The 18688-nt window shown below is 47.3% G+C and overlaps 1 protein-coding gene across 2 annotated transcripts in view; it reads left to right on the top strand.

Moving 5' to 3' along the window:
- Positions 1–18688, top strand: part of tusc3 (tumor suppressor candidate 3) — an 88809-nt gene that overhangs the window by 13171 nt on the left and 56950 nt on the right. For both annotated transcript variants that reach the window (XM_020043611.2, XM_010888452.4), the window contains exons 2-3: positions 12626–12795; positions 15995–16112. In XM_020043611.2, coding sequence (XP_019899170.2) covers positions 12626–12795; positions 15995–16112 — 288 coding nt within the window. The remainder of the gene's footprint in view (positions 1–12625; positions 12796–15994; positions 16113–18688) is intronic.

Raw genomic sequence — 18688 nt, 5'->3', positions numbered from 1 at the left:
TCTGTACTGCTGGTGTACTGTTGATGGGACCACTTCACATTGTAAATTCAGATGGGTGTACATGAGGAAATGGGTTGGAAAAGGAGCAGGATGGAGAATGAGCAGGACAGACCGAGAAGACATATGGAGAGGGAAAGGGAACGCGAGAGAGATGGGGAGAGGGAAAGGGAGAGAGAGAGAGAGAGAGAGAAATGGGGAGAGGGAAAGGGGGAGAGAGAGAGAGAGAAATGGGGAGAGGGAAAGGGAAAGGGGGAGAGAGAGAGAGAGAGAGGTGGGGAGAGGGAAGGGGAGAGAGAGCATCTCTACCATAATGGACTGTTGATGTGATGACCCAGCTGCACTTAAGCTATATCTCGTAAGTGTGTCTGTCTGTGTGTGTGAGGCCTGGCCGGGTTGGAGTAAACTGCAGTCAGCAGGGCGACGGCCGAAGCGTAAGACGGAGTCTCTAGAAGCAGGAAGAACAGGGGCGAGGTCAAAGGGCAATGGAATACAAGGGGGAACCCTGGGGATAGTACTGTAAGCATCAGCAAATGAGGGAGGGGCGGGGACACGGGGAAATGGAATAGATGTTGTTATATGAAATGGGAGGAGGGAGGGAGTGGATCAGATGATTAGGGTTCGGGAAGCTGAGGGAGACATTATTACTTGCCCGTCTGCAGAATGTAACCGTACAGCGCCTGGCCTGACAGACTGCGGGTTTTGACCCTTCCCTTGTGCAACCCAGGTGGTGCAGCGTACCAGGCTCATTAGGAGCGGCAGCTTTGCCTCCGCCCAGAAGACCCGCCGTTGCTCCCCACAGGGGAGCCGGGGAACGCCGATTTACTGCTCCTGTGAACCTGACGTCAGCGATGTCCTCTGATACATTAGATGTATTAGATGTATGAAAACGTGGGATTTAAGTGAGATGTATGGATTGGTCGGTAGCCGAAACGGTAAGGAAGTTCACATTGCCACAACAATGCCTCATCCAGCCTGTGTTCCGTCGGTTGTGGTTGCAACGGCATGTAGGCACGTCGGACCAGAGCTCAGGGGAGGTCCTGTAATAGGAAGTGCCATCTTCTGAGTTTGGGTGCTCAGGCATTTTTAACCTAGCTAATGCAAACAATAACTTCAAGTTGCTGCATGCTACCTGTGGAGATTTAGATGTGCATTTTATTTTTGCAAATCTGTGTTCTGATTTATCGAGCCTGTTTTTTCTTCTCAGTATCTATTTAAATGTAATAAGGTGGCCGTTCCAAAAAATATCTAACCTTACCCTTAGCGTATCTTTTGTTTCGAACTCTGGAGCACTGGGGTCCGAGTCAGTGGGGTTTACGCCCGGCATTTCCCCCCCGACCCCGCCCCCCCCCCCCCCCCCCGCGAAATGTAAACTCTTATAGCGGTGTGCACGTACTGCTGCCCCTAGTGACGATACGTAAAACAGGGAAGTGTGCTGTCATTATAGAACACCTGTCCAAATATGCCCCTGGCCTGCTCACAAGCCATTTCAGCTGACCGCTGGCGGATCTCTAATTCAAACCCGTTCCGCCTACAACTCCTCCTTTGCCTGCAGTGACGAGGGGTCAAGCCAGGTGAATCGCGGCTGGATTGTTTCCTCACACCTTTGACCCCTCGGCACTGTGGGGGAACGGGTAGGGGTTCGTCGGGGAGGGGGGCGCGGGAGGGATTTGCACCCGCCTCCACCAGATAAGAGGGGATTTCAGATGGGGGACTTTGTGACCACCCTCCGCTCCTCCCTACCGCCCCTGGTTTCTAAACGGTCCGGCTCAGTGGGATTTATGTCCCTTTGTGGCGAGTCATCCCCGGCCAATTTCTTGAAATCCCGCCAGTCGACGGGGGAATTCTAAAGCCATCACCGGCAGCGCTTTGACCCTGCCGCTTTCAATCACGGCCGGTTGTACCTGTTTCTCGCTGCTGTGTGTTGTCGTGGTTTGCCCGATAGAAGAGGGAGATGGGGTGGGGGGGGGGGGGGGTGGGCGAGAGGTTTGGGAAGTGGTGAGAGATCTCGGGGTCGAGTTGTAAAGCCGTGGTGCTTGTGACGTCAGGTTGTGGGTTCGAATTTCCACGCGTGAGGATGGGCAGAGGGATAAAAACGATGTAAATCCGCAAATTCTGTTAGATGCTCTGGTTAAGAGTGTCTGCTGAAGGACTTAATGGGGAACGTGGAGAGGGCGAGATGGAGAGGGAAAGGGGTTAAGCGAGATCACAGGGAGAGAGAAGAAAGTGCTTGGCCTGAATGTAATTTACTTCCCCGATGTGGTTGCTGTATGAGTGTTTAATATCCTCTGAGGCCAGATGGTCATGTTCTGCTCTGTTCTCCAGCGCGGGGCCTCGCTGTTGTTCTTCTGGACCCGTATTGATGCCTTTGAATAGAGTGACCGAGAGCTTTGCCGGACAATGGCTACTTGGCAATTACTGTTCTGATATGCCTGGAAATGGGGCCTAACAAACCGTCACATGTTAATGCTCGCCGCAGTCTCCCTCCCTGCCTCCCTTCTCCAACTCCCTCCAGCCCCGACACACATATGCCATGGGTTTATTGTTTTTTGCCTTCTCCTGAATATTCATAGAGAACTTTATTGGCAGCCCCCCTGGAATTGCTTTCGAGTGTGCCATCGCGCCGCGAGGACAATGACCGGGGCGGACTGGTTTTGCACCCGGGCGCCCGCTGGAGAACATGGTCCAGCGATAAGGTGGCGAGGGAGGAGTGGGAGGAGTGGGAGAGATATGACGCGTGACAGCCGAGGTGGCAATGACAGGCTGGGTGACCGAGGTGGGCAGAGGTGGGAATGGCTGCGAGGAAAGAGGCGCAGAGAGACTGCCGAGTTGTGACGAAGAAGGAACGGCGGAGGTAATAGTCAGGTTAGGGACGGCAGGTGGCGGGCAGAACGCTGAGATCGATGGCGAGGGATAAGTGGAGAGAGCGATGAGACGGATGGAGGGGAACAAGTGTCGGCAGGCGACTGAGGGAGCCGGCCCCCAACGTCCCTCCGAGGCGGGGACCCACCGCCGCCCTCCGTGGTCACGTGGCATTAACATAGGCCGACTGAGGACCCCACCCCCTGCGAACCCCGCCTACCCGGCCGCTGCCCAGCCGGTTGACTGTCAGTCCGCTTGCAGTGTGACCCCGGTCGGATCCGTCCTCGACGCTGACACCTCGGTGTAAGAGCTGAGAGAGGCGCATGAGAGCAAATCGCACTTACTCGAAGTACCCCCCTCCCCCCCACGTCGGCGTTGATGTTTCACCTTTACGCCTGATTCACGACGGCCCTGTCGTCGACTCGCGGGTGACAGCCAGAGAGGTGGGGCGGCTGAGTGGAATGACAGATATGGGAGTGTGTCTCCATTGGAAAAGGCCAGGGCAAAGGAGGAGGGGAGATTAGCGGCTCCGAGCCGTGACTAGCTCCGAGACGGCGCGGCACATTGTCTCCCCAACCTTATCTACAGGCTACAGTCAGACTTACCTGCCGCGACACCAATTAGACATCCCGTAATCCTGTCTTCACGGGCTAGCGACAGAGACGGTCCGGCGAGGTGAACCCTGCAGGGGTGTTGTCGGGTTTTCGCAGGGGCGAATGGAAGCCAGGGCTGTGCGGCCCAGCGGCAGTACGGTAAATAGGAATGCCCTGTGAAGCTATTGTTTGATGAAAATTATGTAAATGCCAGGACTGGTTGTGTTTTTAGCAACACAAGGTATTAAGTAATAAAATATATTTGGCTAATAGGGCAAGGTCCAAAGAGATGAAAGGCTAGTAGATGAATAGAGACTATATAGGACATATGTTATCTATTATTATACCAAAGCTTGTTTGCCAGAGGAGGCGGCCAGGAACAGTGAATGTCTCTGTCTGAACGAGTGACTGGGTAACTGACCGACTCCCCGTTGTGAAATGGCATAGTGGTTAGAGACACGGACAGCCACTCAGTAGAACGGGTATGGAATCTGGCCCGGGACAAGAAAGATCAGCTGTGGATAAGCTGGCTACGAGCATTAGTAGTTACATACAGTAAACCAAGCAAACAAGCCATAAGGAAAATATGGCCCCATTGGCTAAACTGTCGGCTGAGTCAGGAAATTCACCACAAATGTGTTCCTGTTTACAGGCTTTTTAAATACAGAGCTGAAATCCACCATTTTGGGTCCTTGAGTCACTAAACATTTCTTAAATAACACAAATGATGATAAGCCTATTGACCAAACAGCACTAACATATGCACTATAATTAAGAATTAAGAAAATGAATGAGACCCCCGTCCACAGATTGCTTTCCTAAACCACCTATAGTAATAAAACCAAGCCGGAACTTAGCTTGCAAATATGATTTCATTTCAAATGATATACCTAACATGGCAACATCAGTGTTTTACACCATCTTCTGTTCTCCCGCTCACTCGAGCTATGAATTAGATTGATGTTCCAGCCTCCCCAGACTAACTGCAGAATTTCTGAACAGAAAGGCATGGCTTAAAGGTTTAAGTTCCAGGCAGACAATGCTGGATCCGCAGGTTAGCTAGATGAATAAAATCAAAGTGACCTGTTCCACACAGTGCTCTGCATGCCGGTCTTCAATAATTCAGAAATTCTGCCAAAGTTTTCTTTGTTCAGTCGAATTGTCATTAGAGACATGGATTCACATGCGCAACTTCTTAGATTGGAATTTCCAGCCTCCCGCTTTTTTTGTACTGCAGACTAGGTTACATCCCCTGGCTTGCTGATGTTATGTATTACCTTTTTGCCTGTATAACACACAACCAGCCATTTAAATGATATTGCAATGCCATATTTACATTCACTTTTTTGCTATGAAGTAAAATTGTGTCTCAGAAATGAACAGACGGTCAAGGCTTAAGTTCTGGGGTGATGGTGTTAAATGCAGCGCTAAAATCCCCCAAAACAGGACCCTTGCATAAGATCCTGGATTATCAACGTGTTGTTGACTTAAGCGCAAGCCCATGTTTACTGCTTCCTCCCCCACGGACAGAGCTGGAATTTATTTCATGCCACCTGGCTAGAAAGTGGGTGATCGCAAATATGGCGCTGCAACATCATTAAAATGCTTGTCGGTTTTTGTGTTATAACGTCATGGTATTTACCCAAAACATATGTCTACTGGCTACGTGGTATCTAGACTTGGCCCATGAATAGCTGCTCTTCAGGCCCCCTTCCTGGCTCTCCACAAAGTCACTGCTATCTGAGGCCCGGCTGAATTAGGCTTGCCTGGTTTTCAAACATGGTTGGTCTGCGTGAGTATGAAAATGCCATCTACTTTCACCCTCGTGTTTTAATTTTTTTGTGACGGGCCTTAGTGAGCTTGTGACATTTAGCCTTGTGACACACTTGACCCTCAAAGGTGCGTGCCTTAAGACTGGCCAAAATGTGGTTACCCTAGACCCTTTCCAAATGCCTGAATTTCCCCGATATTTCACTGCGCCGCTTTTTGCCAGGTTTTTAAGAAACACTTCAGAACATCCCTTGCGTGGTACAATTTCGGGACATGCCACCGCAGCTGCAGCAGTCCTTTCGCTCTCATACTTTTCAGTCCAAAGTTACCGTTTCACATGAAATGGCTTCCATGCTGTCACAAATCACAGCATAGAGGAGATTAGATGATTTTCTACTACAGTCAGTCAAGAGCCAATCCTGGATGATGCAGTTAGGGTTTTCAGTGATACCATTTGGCTTTCCCTCCAGCTCTTTACTTCCTCTCGCTCTCTCGCTCGTTTTCACTCTTTCGTTTATTACTTACTCATCTGGAGAAGCCACCAGCTAGCTAAGAGTCGTCGTGACCCCGTCTCTCCCTCGCTCACTCCCTCCTTCCTATCCTCGTCACGCCTCCTGGCGGCCCCGGTGCCCTCTCCTTCATTTTCCCGCCTGCCACCTTCCTCGGCGGCGTAACAAATGTGTTCGAGGTATACCAAAGATTCAGTCCACCGCGGCAGAGAGTCGTGCCGTCAGTCCGACAGGCGCAGTCCGCTAAGCCTTTAACACCTGACCCGAGACCTGTGAGTGGGACTCAGGGCTTCACAATCGCCGAGCGTCAACAGTGATGTGGGCGGACTGAGCGGGACGCGCGCGCGCCCCCCGCATGTACAGAAATACACTGGCCACAGTTTTCGGCTTTGTATACGCGTCGGCCCCGGGATTCAGTCGCTGACCTTTGCTGCCGAGGCTGATGGAAAGGGAGGAATGTTTGCAGTGATGGCCGACTGTTGTTTGTAAAGGTCAAGAGACACTTCAGCGTGTTGACTTCATGAACCCAGCGTTCGGGGCGGCGGGCGCTTTGTCGGTGTTCATGAGGTGGATTTCGTGACTGAGAGGAGAAATCCCACGTGTTTATTTTTAATTACGGGAGTTCTCTGTGCCTCGCTTGTGTCTTCTCTGATACTGAAAATGGCGAAATGCCAGCGTAGCTCATGGAACCAGATGCTTGCTGTACCAACAAGGTGCCCTTGCGGTGAGTGCTGCCAGGACACCCTACCCACTCAACAAGCCATCCCTCGAAGGGGTGGGTGGGTGGGTGGGTGTGTGGCGACTCGTCTTGACGGTGGGAGTTCGTACACTTCAAGTGAACGCTCATCAGGGATCAAGCTGTCAACAGGCTTCAGGCACGTCGCTTCAGTTAGCCACCCGCTGAAGGAGTGTGTGTCAGTGGGAGAGAGTGTGTGTGTGTGTGTGTGTGTGTGTGAGAGGTCTACCAGAGGCAAAGACGCGGCACAGAGACGGTGCTGCAGGGAGGTTTCGGTGAATGAAGGTCGTTTAGACAATGGCCGTCGGATGGAGGGGGGGGGGGGGGGCTTTGGCGATGGTTTTCTGTGGGACGTCCAAATGTGGTTCTATTTAATGGCCGGCAGTTTTGGACAATATGCTTGACTGAGAGGATTCCGGCATTGGCTGGTCAGATGGAGGTGGACCACGTCAAAACATACGGGAGCAGCACTTCTTTGTATCTTTTCGTGTGTGTGTGTGTGTGTGTGTGTGTGTGTGTGAGAACCAGGTCTATGGGTACATGTGGGGACCAGAAGGTCAGGTAAAATTGGGGTTTGGGTTGCAATCAGGTTAAGGTTTGGGATGGAAATATTTTTTGTGGGTCCCCACAAAGATGTTAAAACGTAAATTGGCTGTGTGTGTGTGTGTGTGTGTGTGGTCCATCATTAGCACAGTGTGTGACCGGCAGCAGGCTTGACAGGGCCTCCTATGGGGGAAGACAGAACCAACCTGTCACTCTGCACCTCAACACTGACAAGATCTACCCTCTCTCTCTCTATCTCTCACTCTCACACACACACACACACTCTCACACACACACACACACACACACACACACACACACCCCCACAGCTAATGGTGTGTTGAAACCCAAGGTGCATGCTGATTGAGGGACCAGCGGTGGTTTGTGTTGATATGTGTGTGTGTGTGTGTGTGTGTTGGTTTGTCAAGGGATGGGGCGGGTGGTCACACACACACACTAATAGCATCTAATCTGTACTCCTCCCTGTGTGTGTGTGTGTGTGTGTGTGTGTGTGTGTGTTATCCAGGTCTGTGTGTACATCTGTGGCCCCAAAGTCTCCGCCAAGATGGTAAAACATGGGATTTCCGGCTTAGGTTTAGAGTCAACAGGTTTAAGGGATGGGGAACATGCATTTCTGCTTTTTCGGTCCCTACAAATGCTTGTTTGCGTGTACATGTGGACCCCACTGCAGGGCATGAATACTGCCTCTACTATCTCTTCTGTCTCTACTGTCTAACAGATCCGCCAACAGTGTTGAGTGCACCCACATTAATTGGCTGTTTTACAGCTCTGTCCATGGCCCCTGCGTGTCTGGAGCCTGCTGGTCCTGGCTGGGCGTTGTTTTTTTACGATACCGGAGAAGGTACAGCATGAAACAATTTAGAGCTTGTCGACGGACTTGCTCGTCCTTCCACAGACCGCTGACCGGCCGGATCAGACTCTTCCGGGTCACATCCGGGTGGTTTAAGGTGGTGTTCCCGACTGCTGTCCTTGGGAGGATGTGTGGCGAAGGGAATCCGCTGGCCTGGTCTGACCCCCCCCCCCCCCCACCAGCAAAGATCTTTCAGTTTAGCCTGAAAAGAGGAAGAGGAAGGATCGTTCCCGAGTAATTTTCCAGGGTCCTGCGAAATCCAGCCGTTAAATTATTCAGCAGCATAGCCTCTCGCACTCAGATCTTTCTACCGTGTTTCCACATTTGACAAGGGTTATTAGAAGCAAAATAAATCTGGGAAATAAAAGTGATCCGATCGGAGGGGGTAGGAGGAGAAGCAGAGAGGTGGCACAGAGACAGGAAGAGTCCCGGTTTCTTAAACGCAGACGCCGTCCTTTTCAGTGCCCTTTCGGATGTGCAGTTACACGGACGCCCAGGCAGACCCTTCAGCGGGGTCCTTGCTGGTCATGAAGCACGTCCGCCCTTTCTTCCTCCTTGCCCTCTCTGTGTCCGAGTCCAGCTGCTGTGGGGACAGAGATGTGGCCATAAGCATCCAGATGGCTCTACAGGCGGAATGGGGGTGTGGGGGTGGGGGTGGGACGGGGGGGTTGGGGGGGGGGGGGGGGCTTGGCGTATGGGATGGGACGGGGAATACGTGTTGCAACCGGGCAGAACTTAGTCACCAGGGGGACCAGGAGGTTAAAGTATCAGCCGCAGAGCCTGACTTTAGGGCAGTGTGAACCCTTCCTGTCCCGGCTCGACCACCAGACAGCAGTGATAAACGTAATTGCTCGGGGCGGCCATGTTTTGCCGGTACCCCACAACGGGTGCGCTGGCTGGCAGAGCGGCTGACCAGTAACCAAAAGGTTGCAAGATCGAATTCCAGCACCGGCAAGGTGAGATAAATCTGTTGTTCCGTTCTTGAGCGCCGCGTCGGTTCAACGTAATTGCTTCCAGGGCGGTCATCGTGGTGGCTTCCTGCACCTCTTCAGTTCGTGGAGGTCGGGTTAAATGCGGAAGCCACAGCTCGTTTTGGACCAAGTGTCCAAACTGACAGATATCTACTTTCCCTTTCTTCATTACACCTGTCAGGAAGTCATTGGCCATTAGTCAAAATGCAGTCTATATTCTGCTGTCCTCAAACTCAACTCTGGGCCTTGGAGCCAAGTCCACTGCCTTCACTTCATTCTCCCCGTCTAATCAGGGACTGATTTAGACCCAGGACCCCAGGTGAGTGCAATTAATGATGAGGTAGAACAGCGAAACACCACGGTCTGGACCGCGTAAGAGTCGGCTTGCCCTGTTACACAGTAAATATTGAGAACACGGCACTGGACATTGGCTGGCTGTTGTCATGGTGACAGCAGAAAGTCTATTTCTGCATAACCACATAACTCTTAAGAGAATTGCTGAAAAAACAAGCAACTCTAAACATGCTATGCAGTAGCTCCTGTGAGTTTGCCACCGTTTGGCCTTGACCCTTTGGCAGTTGTGAGGTACGGTGGAGTGTGTGGATTTTGAGAGTGTTGCCTGAAAAGTTATTCAGAGGTTTTGTATTTTACTACAGTAGTCTACCCTTTTGCCTTGAACGTGGAGCTTCTTTCTCTCGGATTTGATTCCGGTTGAGAGTTACGATGCGCAATGGCAAACACACCTCAACGTGTTTGATAGCCACCTGATGAGTCCTGGAGATGGTTTGTTGAACCCTTATGACCTCGCTGGATCCATGAATGCTCATGTTTGCTGGTTGACTTGAACTAGTGGTTTGGCAAAGGGTTGTGGGTGTGGCTTAGTCCACTTTGGCCGCATAGAAACATTTAGAGGCCGACTTACGGTCTTTGGAGACTGAATATTCATTTCCATGAATTCTACGCCATGGCTTTTTTGTCATTTAGGTGATTGTTAGTTCTCAGAGATCAAATACCACACCATTGGGACAGAAAGCCAAATGTTCGGATTTGAAAATAACCAATAAATACATGGTTACGATATGCATTCTCACCTATTTGTTTGAGTGTATTCGTGCACATGTTATTTTCACTGTTTAGATGGCACAAAACATTATTTCAAGGCACCAAAAGTAGCTTTTTGTGAGGAAAGGGCTTCCTTGGATCCTGTGCTGACAGGTCGGTTCAGCGGTGAGGGGCAGCATGATGTGGAGCTGCCCAGCTTTCCGGATCCTCCTCTTCTCTCCAGCTCCTTTAACATCTCCCACTGTATTTCCTTCTCTCTCTATTTTTTCCTTCTCCCCCAGCTGTTAAGCAGTGCCCTCTATATACTCCCCCCGATGAGGTCCGGATGGAAGTTAGCTATGCCAGGGCAGCTCCGGCACTACTGGCTGTGTCCGGAAGGCTCCGGAACCTGCTTTGGATGCGTTGGTGCTACGCTGTGGCGCACGCGTGTTTGCACTAAAATATTTATACAGTGCCCCAAATAATTATTGGCACCCTTGATGAAAGTGAACAGGAAAGTCTGTGGACAAAATGACACTGTTTCTATCAGCTTGATATCACAGAAAAAAAAAATCTTATCCTTAAAATTATTAAAGACAGTTCAAATTAAAATAAAATTCATCACTGAGTAATTATCTTATTCAAAAACATACATTAAAATACAGTGGGGAGAACAAGTATTTGATACACTGCCGGTTTTGCAGGTTTTCCCACTTACAAAGCATGTAGAAGTCTGTAATTGTAATTCAACTGTGAGGGACGGAATCGGAAAAGAAAGTAAAGTAAAGGGAAAGTAATTAATTTGAATTTTATTGCATGACATAAGTATTTGATGCATCAGAAAAGCAGAAATTAATATTTGGTACAAATGCCTTTGTTTGCAGTTAGATAGATCATATGTTTCCTGTAGTTCTTGAACAGGTTTGCACACACTGCAGCAGGGATTTTGGCCCACTCCTCTATACAGACCTTCTCCAGATCCTTCAGGTTTCGGGGCTATATGGACTTGCAGCTCCCTCCAAAGATTTTCTATTGGGTTCAGGTCTGGAGACTGGCTATGCTACTCCAGGACCTTGAGATGCTTCTTACTCCTTAGTTGCCCTGGCTGTGTGTTTTGGGTCGTTGTGATGCTGGAAGACCCAGCCACGACCCATCTTCAATGCTCTTACTGAGGGAAGGAGGTTGTTGGCCAAGATCTCGCGATACATGGCCCCATCCATCCTCCCCTCAATACGGTGCAGTTGTCCTGTCCCCTTTGCAGAAAAGCACCCCCAAAGAATGATGTTTCCACCTCCATGCTTCACGGTTGGGATGGTGTTCTTGGGGTTGTACTCATCCTTCTTCTTCCTCCAAACACGGCGAGTGGAGTTTAGACCAGAAAGCTCTATTTTTGTCTCATCAGACCACATGACCTTCTCCCATTCCTCCTCTGGGCCTGGACATGGGCTGGCTTGACCTTGCGTGTGCTGCAGGATTTTAATCCATGACGGCGTAGTGTGTTACTAATGGTTTTCTTTGAGACTGTGGTCCCAGCTCTCTTCAGGTCATTGACCAAGTCCTGCCATGTAGTTCTGGGCTGATCCCTCACCTTCCTCATGATCATTGATGCCCCACGAAGTGAGATCTTGCATGGAGCCCCAGACAGGAGATTGACTGTCATCTTTAACTTCTTCCATTTTCTTATAATTGCGCCAACAGTTGCCTTCTCACCAAGCTGCTTGCCTATGGTCCTGTAGCCCATCCCAGCCTTGTGCAATTTTATCCCTGATGTCCTTACACAGCTCTCTGGTCTTGACCATTGTGGAGAGGTTGGAGTCTGTTTGATTGAATGTGTGGACAGGTGTCTTTCATACAGGTAACAAGTTCAAACAGGTGCAGTTAATACAGTGGAGAACAGGAGGACTTCTTAAAGAAAAACTAACAGGTCTGTGAGAGCCAGAATTCTTACTGGTTGGTAGGTGATCAAATATTAATGTCATGCAATAAAATGCAAATTAATTATTTAAAAATCCTACAATGATACAAGGATTTTTGTTTTAGATTCCTTCTCAGTTGAAGTGTACCTATGATAAAAATTACAGACCTCTAAATGCTTTGTAAGTAGGAATACCTGCAAAATCGGCAGTGTATCAAATACTTGTTCTCTCCACTGTATATGTAAGAAACAAGGCACGAGGAAATCTGGCATAACTCAATTTATCTGGTGTATTCTTGTTTTTCGATAGGTAATACAAGATTTGTTTAGACTTTGTTGTAATTTGGTTTATTCCAATTGATTGATTGAGGCTTCAGTGTCTCTCCCTCCCTTCTTGCCTCCCATTTTGTCATTATCTCGGCATTTACTCGCCTAACACTCTATGTTGTGACCTTCTCGCAAAGCCACAGCGTGTAATTTTAATGAACAAGAAACACTCCAGCACAAAACCACCGAGCACAGCAATAGCAAGAGATTATCCATTTTAAATGATTGTTGAGGAGTTTGTATCAAAGCACTTTTTGATGGTTTTACCTGTGCAAATAGTGCCTACATACATTGATGTTAATAGTAATTCTTTCCTCTCTCTTTCCTATGGGTTTTGTTTGTGGTTGTGTGTTTTTCTTCTGTGTGTGCGCGAGGCTCATCTATGACATAAATCTCCATTACTTCCTCGTCGACCCTCAGTTGAGTCATGATGTCTTTTTTTCCCCTCTCTTTCTGCCTTTCCCCTCTCCTCCCCGTTCTTATATTCCAGAACATGCTGGCCGAGAAGGTGGAGCAGATGATGGAGTGGAGCTCCCGGCGCTCCGTGATCCGGATGAACGGCGATAAGTTCCGCCGTTTCGTCAAGGCCCCGCCCAGGAACTATTCCGTCATGGTGATGTTCACCGCTCTGCAGCCTCAGAGGCAGTGCTCAGTGTGCAGGTACGGACCGGAACTGGAGTGACTTAACCACGCTGTACGCAGCTGGATTTTGCGCTCGTGTGCATTAGACGTCAGTAGATTATAACGCTGGTCAATAATGCAATTCACATGAGAGATGAAATCAGGTTATCTCTATTAATGGCACGTCAACATTAAACTGTGGCGGAAACTAACAAGCTGAGCAAGAGGATGTCCATGTTATGGAGATCATTAGTTAGTAAGCAAGCGAGCAGTTTTTGTGTGGATCAGGGCAGCAATGAACACTTTATATTCTTGGTTTTTTGTAATTTATTTTTTATTTGGCTAGTTAAATTGATGTTTTGATTGAATTATACACCAACGTACATTCTGACTGTGACAAACCAATGCAACCTCATAGTACTACTAGCATAGCATCCTACGCTTTGTTGAACACAGGCTGTTGACTTCAACAACCCTCTTCAAATATTCATAAACATATTTGAATAAAAAGACCTATCCATCAATCAAATGAGAGAAATAGGTGGGCGCTTGACAACCCTCCGTTCCACTCTATGGACAACAAATCCCATTTTTTGGGGCGAAGACACAAGCATCTCATTATTATATCCAGTATGTCTGACGGTAGGCTACTTTTGGTTCATTCAACATTTTTTATTTTAAATGTTATCAGCTGATGACAAAGGCATCAGTCTCCGTCAAGGCTAGAAATTATGGGTAGGCCCAGGTAAGATAAAAAATATGTCTTGGGCGGTTCAAACCGATTTTGGGATGGTTGCAGTACTATATATCAGTAAAATTTAAAATGCATACAAAAGTGGTTCCATACTAACATGTTTTAAACACACAGCTGACAACAACATTTAGCTCAACAGTTCTTAAACTATGAATTATTCACCTTACAAGCACAGAAAAGTGTTCACTCATCTCTGCCTTGTTTGTGAATGCTCGAAAAAGCTATTAACCTCTTGAGTCCCATAAATTCGCCATCAGATCTGCCGAGGCGTCGGGAGAACCCTGTTCTTAAATGGGAACCTTTTGCGAGCGATTTATGTAATGTGGCGGAAATGGATAATATAGCCTAATGGTAGAAAAATAGAATGCAATAGATGCAAACAATAGGATTGTGCATTATTGCAATTGGACAGTAAACAGGAAAGAAACGCTGTTTTCAATGTCATATTAGGACGTTTTGAAATGAGTATACATTTAGTAAATTTTTATGATTAATACTGTAATGGATGTTTGTCTGTTTTCATTAAGATCGTTTTTTGTTTGTGTAACGTCGACTATATAAGTGCTAAAAACTATCTAGACCCATATAGGCATATCAAAACACAAAAAGTCTTCTCATTTTGCGAGGACTCTGTTGCATTTCAGGGTGGTAGCGGGACGGCGAGGAGGAAAGGTTAGTCGCGGGCCATGCTCAACATGCCCCTTTTGAACTCGACAGATGACTTCTGAACAGAACCTCCTCTACATGAATCCGTGTGTCGAGTCCAGATGTGTGCCTTGGGGCGATTAGCAGCCACTAAGCCAGTGGGGGTATTTCCCAGTGTAAGAGACCCTTCACAGAGCCAATGCCTTTGCTTCATTCAATAAAAGAGAACTCCGCCAGGGAATAATCATGTGTATTATGGAAGAGGGGGAAGTTAATTTAATCCACACTGACCTTTCCCGCTCCCGCCATCCTCCCCGTTCCCCGTGACCCGTAATGCTTTTCAAATCATCCGCTGTCCACTCGGATCAAATATTTGTGTGTCCTCTCCCCATTTGTAGAACCTTCGCCCTCAAGTGATCCTTCCCTCCCCACGCCCGCCGCCGAACAGGGCTAACCTCAACGTATCCGTTCATTTATTTATTCTTAAAATGCATTAATCTCAACTAGGAAAACAGCATTTTCTTTCCATTTCGAGGTCGTCACTCGGAAAAGCATTAGTTAATGTCACGCCCGACATTGCGTTCGTTTGCCGTTTAGCGACTGGGACGGAGAATTTACATAAACGATACCATTGCGCCGTTAGTCAGTGGGCGCCCAAGATAAATGTAGTGTCCTGACCCCCCCCGTCGGCATTTAAAGTCCTGACGGGCAGCAGAGAGGACTGTTAATCGCCGGGGTCCTCACTCCGGCATCGCTCATCCTTTCACTTTTCTCTTTGCCTTCTTTCTCTCTTCCCTCTCGCTCCTTCTCTGTCTCTCAGTACAGGGCACCATTGGGCCCCAAACAATAAAACCATATTACTTATGTAGGAGCACGAATAGTACATGTCGTAAATGCAACACTAATGTGAGTTGACATGCAATTTATAGTAGGTGTTTGCTTCCCAACAGAAAAGCGTGTTTTGTTGCCTATTTTATTCATGCTTTTTGGAGGTCTTCTTTGTTAATTAATGTACTATAACATATGGCTGAGGACATTACCAAGCCATCTGGAGACGCAATATCTTTACTGGGTCTTTTGAGCTCCAATTAAGGAAGTAAAGCCATGTTCTGTGCTCATAAAATATGCTGTGAAGTTTCAAACCTTCCGAATGCCCAAACTCTCTTCCCAGCACCGGTCCTCCACTCCGTTCATTTGCAGGTCAGTTCCAGTGGCCGTAACACACTTTGCTGAATATCTGCAGTTTCGTTCTCCTCAAATAGATAGCTACATTTTGGCTGAGTTTGTTTATCGAATCCCCTGTCATGCCAGGCTGTGGGAACCACGATGGTTATCAAAAGGGTCAACATTGCCAGAGTGAAAGGAAGTGTGATTGGTAGAGGTATGGCAGCAGAATGGCGGCTGGTCATCATGTTTTCCCTCATCTGTCAGGGACAGAGCAGTAATTATAGCTGTAGGATGTTCTCCTTAGACATCCATTATCCTCTCCTCTCTCTCTCTCTCTCTGTTTACCTCTCTCACTCTCTTTCTCTCAGGGAGGTGGGGGTGCGCTTGTCTCTCTCCTCGTCTTTTTCGACTTCCTCCTCAAACCGGGCATGGCCATAATTAACACCAGCGTTTGCTCATCTTTTTCTTCTTCCTTTTCTCCTCTTTCGAACACTTCTCGATACCTTTCTCCCTTTGTCTCTCCCTTTTCTATTTCCCTCTTTCCCCTCTCCCTTCTTCATTGTTTCTTTTTCTCCGTCTTTATGTCTCCCCTCTACCCCACTCTCCCTCCTCTCCCTCTCATCGTCTCTCTCTTTCTCTGTTCTCTTATCTCTCCCCCTGACCTTTGAACAGACAAGCTAATGAGGAGTACCAGGTGCTGGCTAACTCCTGGCGCTACTCCTCGGCTTTCTCTAACAAACTCTTCTTCACCGTGGTGGACTATGACGAGGGGGCGGATGTCTTTCAGCAGGTAATCGCCTGGATCTCCCTCCCTCCCTCCTTCTATCCTTTCTTATATCCTTCCTTCCATCCCTCCATCCCCAAAGCCCTCATTTCCATATGCATGGTGGCCTGTCAGGCGCTGTGTCGAGACACAGCACGCTAATTAGCACGCAGGCGAGGTTTAAAGGAGAGATAAATCATTAAAATAAGGGGAAAAAATTGTCTGACAGGCTCTCTGCAGGGTTTATGTACGAGCGGGGGCCTCGTCATCCGGGCGGCCATTTTATGGCAGCTCGGGCCACTTAGCGAGAGACTCCCGTTTCATGTCTCCTGAACGTTGTATCAGAGATACCTTTGATGGTCCATTATGTAGGATGACCTTTACCTAAGTATTCACAATACACAAACATAGGCTGGTTTACCTTGTGGTGGTTGTCTACTTGATTTGTTTATGCTGACTGTGCACTTCTGACATGGGCTCCAGCCTCTGACTGGGCTCTCCCGTCCAGGGCTCCAGCCTCTGACTGGGCTCTCCCGTCCAGGGCTCCAGACTCCCTCTCTGGCTGTGTAAATCATTTTGACTAACCTAGTGATGACATGGAACAGACTCCGCTGATTAACCTATTAACAACGCATAAAATATTCTATTGATCAACCTAGTGATGACACAGAACCGATTATATTGATCAACGTTGTAACAACACAGAACTGATTATATTGATCAACGTTGTAACAACACAGAACTGATTATATTGATCAACCTAGTAACAACACAGAATTCTTTATATTAACCAACCTTGTGATCACATGGAACAGATTCCAATCTTCACGGTCGAGCAATTCTTGGTAGAGTTAGGCAACATATTAACATCCAAATCTATACAGTGGGCCTCTGTAGCTCTGTTGGTGTTGTGCTTGCAGTGCCAAAATAGTGGGTTCAGTTCCTGGGATAAAAAAGTGTACAGTATACACTCATGACTGTAATTGGCTTTCAGTATTGGCTGCTGCTTAATGGCCTGTTGAATTATTATAGTATTATTTACAACCCTTTTTCCAAAAATGTAAAGAGAAATAGAATGCAATGATGTCCAAATCATTTAAACCCTATATTCAATAGACAATAGTTCAAACTCAACATATCAAATGTTGGAACGGAGAAATTTTATTTTTTCTTGAAAAACATATGCCCAATTTGAATTTGATACCAGCAACAAGTTTCAAAATAGCTAAGGGACAGGGGCAACAAAAGACTGGAAAAGTTTTGTAATGCCAAAATAAATCCTGGTGGAACATCTCACAAATAAATATGTTAACTGAACAGGTCAGTAACATGATTGGGTATAAAAAGACCATCCCAGAGAGGATGTGTATTTAAGAAGTAAAGATGGGAGGGGTTCACCATTCTGTGAAAGACTAATAGACAAATAGTGCAACAATTTTAGAATGACGTTTCTCAACGTAAAATTGCAAAGAGTTTGGGGATCTCATCATATACGGTACATAATATCATTAAAAGATTCAGAGAATCAGGAAAAATCTCTGTACGCAAGGGACGGAGTTAATTTAAGATGGACTGAGGTGAAGTGGATAACTGTCAAATTTTTAAGGGGCATGCATTTTTCCAAAAACAACACAATTTCTCAGTTTCAAAATTGGATATGTTGTCTTTGTACTATTTTCAATTAAATAGGGATAAATGATTTGCACATCATTGCATTCTGTTTTTATTTGTATTTTACACTGCATCCCAACTTTTTTGGAAACAGTATTGTATATAACTTAACTGCAAGACATATCTCACCCAACACCAAGGTGTACCTCACCCAACACCAAGGCGTACCTCACCCAACATCTTGGACATGCTGGAATGATGTCCACGCATAATAATATTGTTCCCATGGTTACAATAAGCAGCTTCTTCACCCCTTATGCCAATATTGATTTGAATAGGGAGGCTTCCAGATTGAATTTTAATGGTCCTCGTACTGTGTGTATGTACGTGTGCAAATGTAAGTGCGTGTTCTGCATGTCACAGTGTGCCAGATTTTCTTACGGTAGGGGAGTGACTGCTCTATCACTCTGCATGGACATTAATACTCACCCAACACCTGAAATCTATATTCCATATCGTCATAGCAACTCAGCACCAGAGAAACCCGTGATGAAATGTTAGTTTCTTATCCCTAGCAGTAATTTGCATTACAATAAACAGATGTGAAGCTAGCTTCCAACCGTCCATTACCATACCCAATAAGCAATCCATCTGGGCTTAACACGCACCCCTGAGGTACGCCTCACGCTCTCTACTCGAGCAATTATGCGATTATGGGCCTCTAAGATTAAAATGACATGTAATTAAATGCAGATCACTTTGTCTAGCTTTTCTTTTGTTTTTATGGAGCGAGCGCTAGTGTATAGTACTCCTAATGGTTGATTCACCTCTACGCTCCAGGGAGGGAGCCGCGGGCTCGTTTCATGCAATTAACAGAAATAACCTTCGTAATGATCCTCACTTTGTTCGCTGTCGAGTTTCCCGGGGTTGGGAGTGAACTGACTTTTTTTGTTGATTTTAATTGCGGAGAGCCGGGTCTCCGAGGTAAAAAC

The sequence above is a fragment of the Esox lucius genome, chromosome 25 (assembly GCF_011004845.1).
Source record: "Esox lucius isolate fEsoLuc1 chromosome 25, fEsoLuc1.pri, whole genome shotgun sequence".
Classification (NCBI taxonomy): Eukaryota; Metazoa; Chordata; class Actinopteri; order Esociformes; family Esocidae; genus Esox; species Esox lucius.
This window is presented reverse-complemented; position numbering and strand designations above follow the sequence as displayed.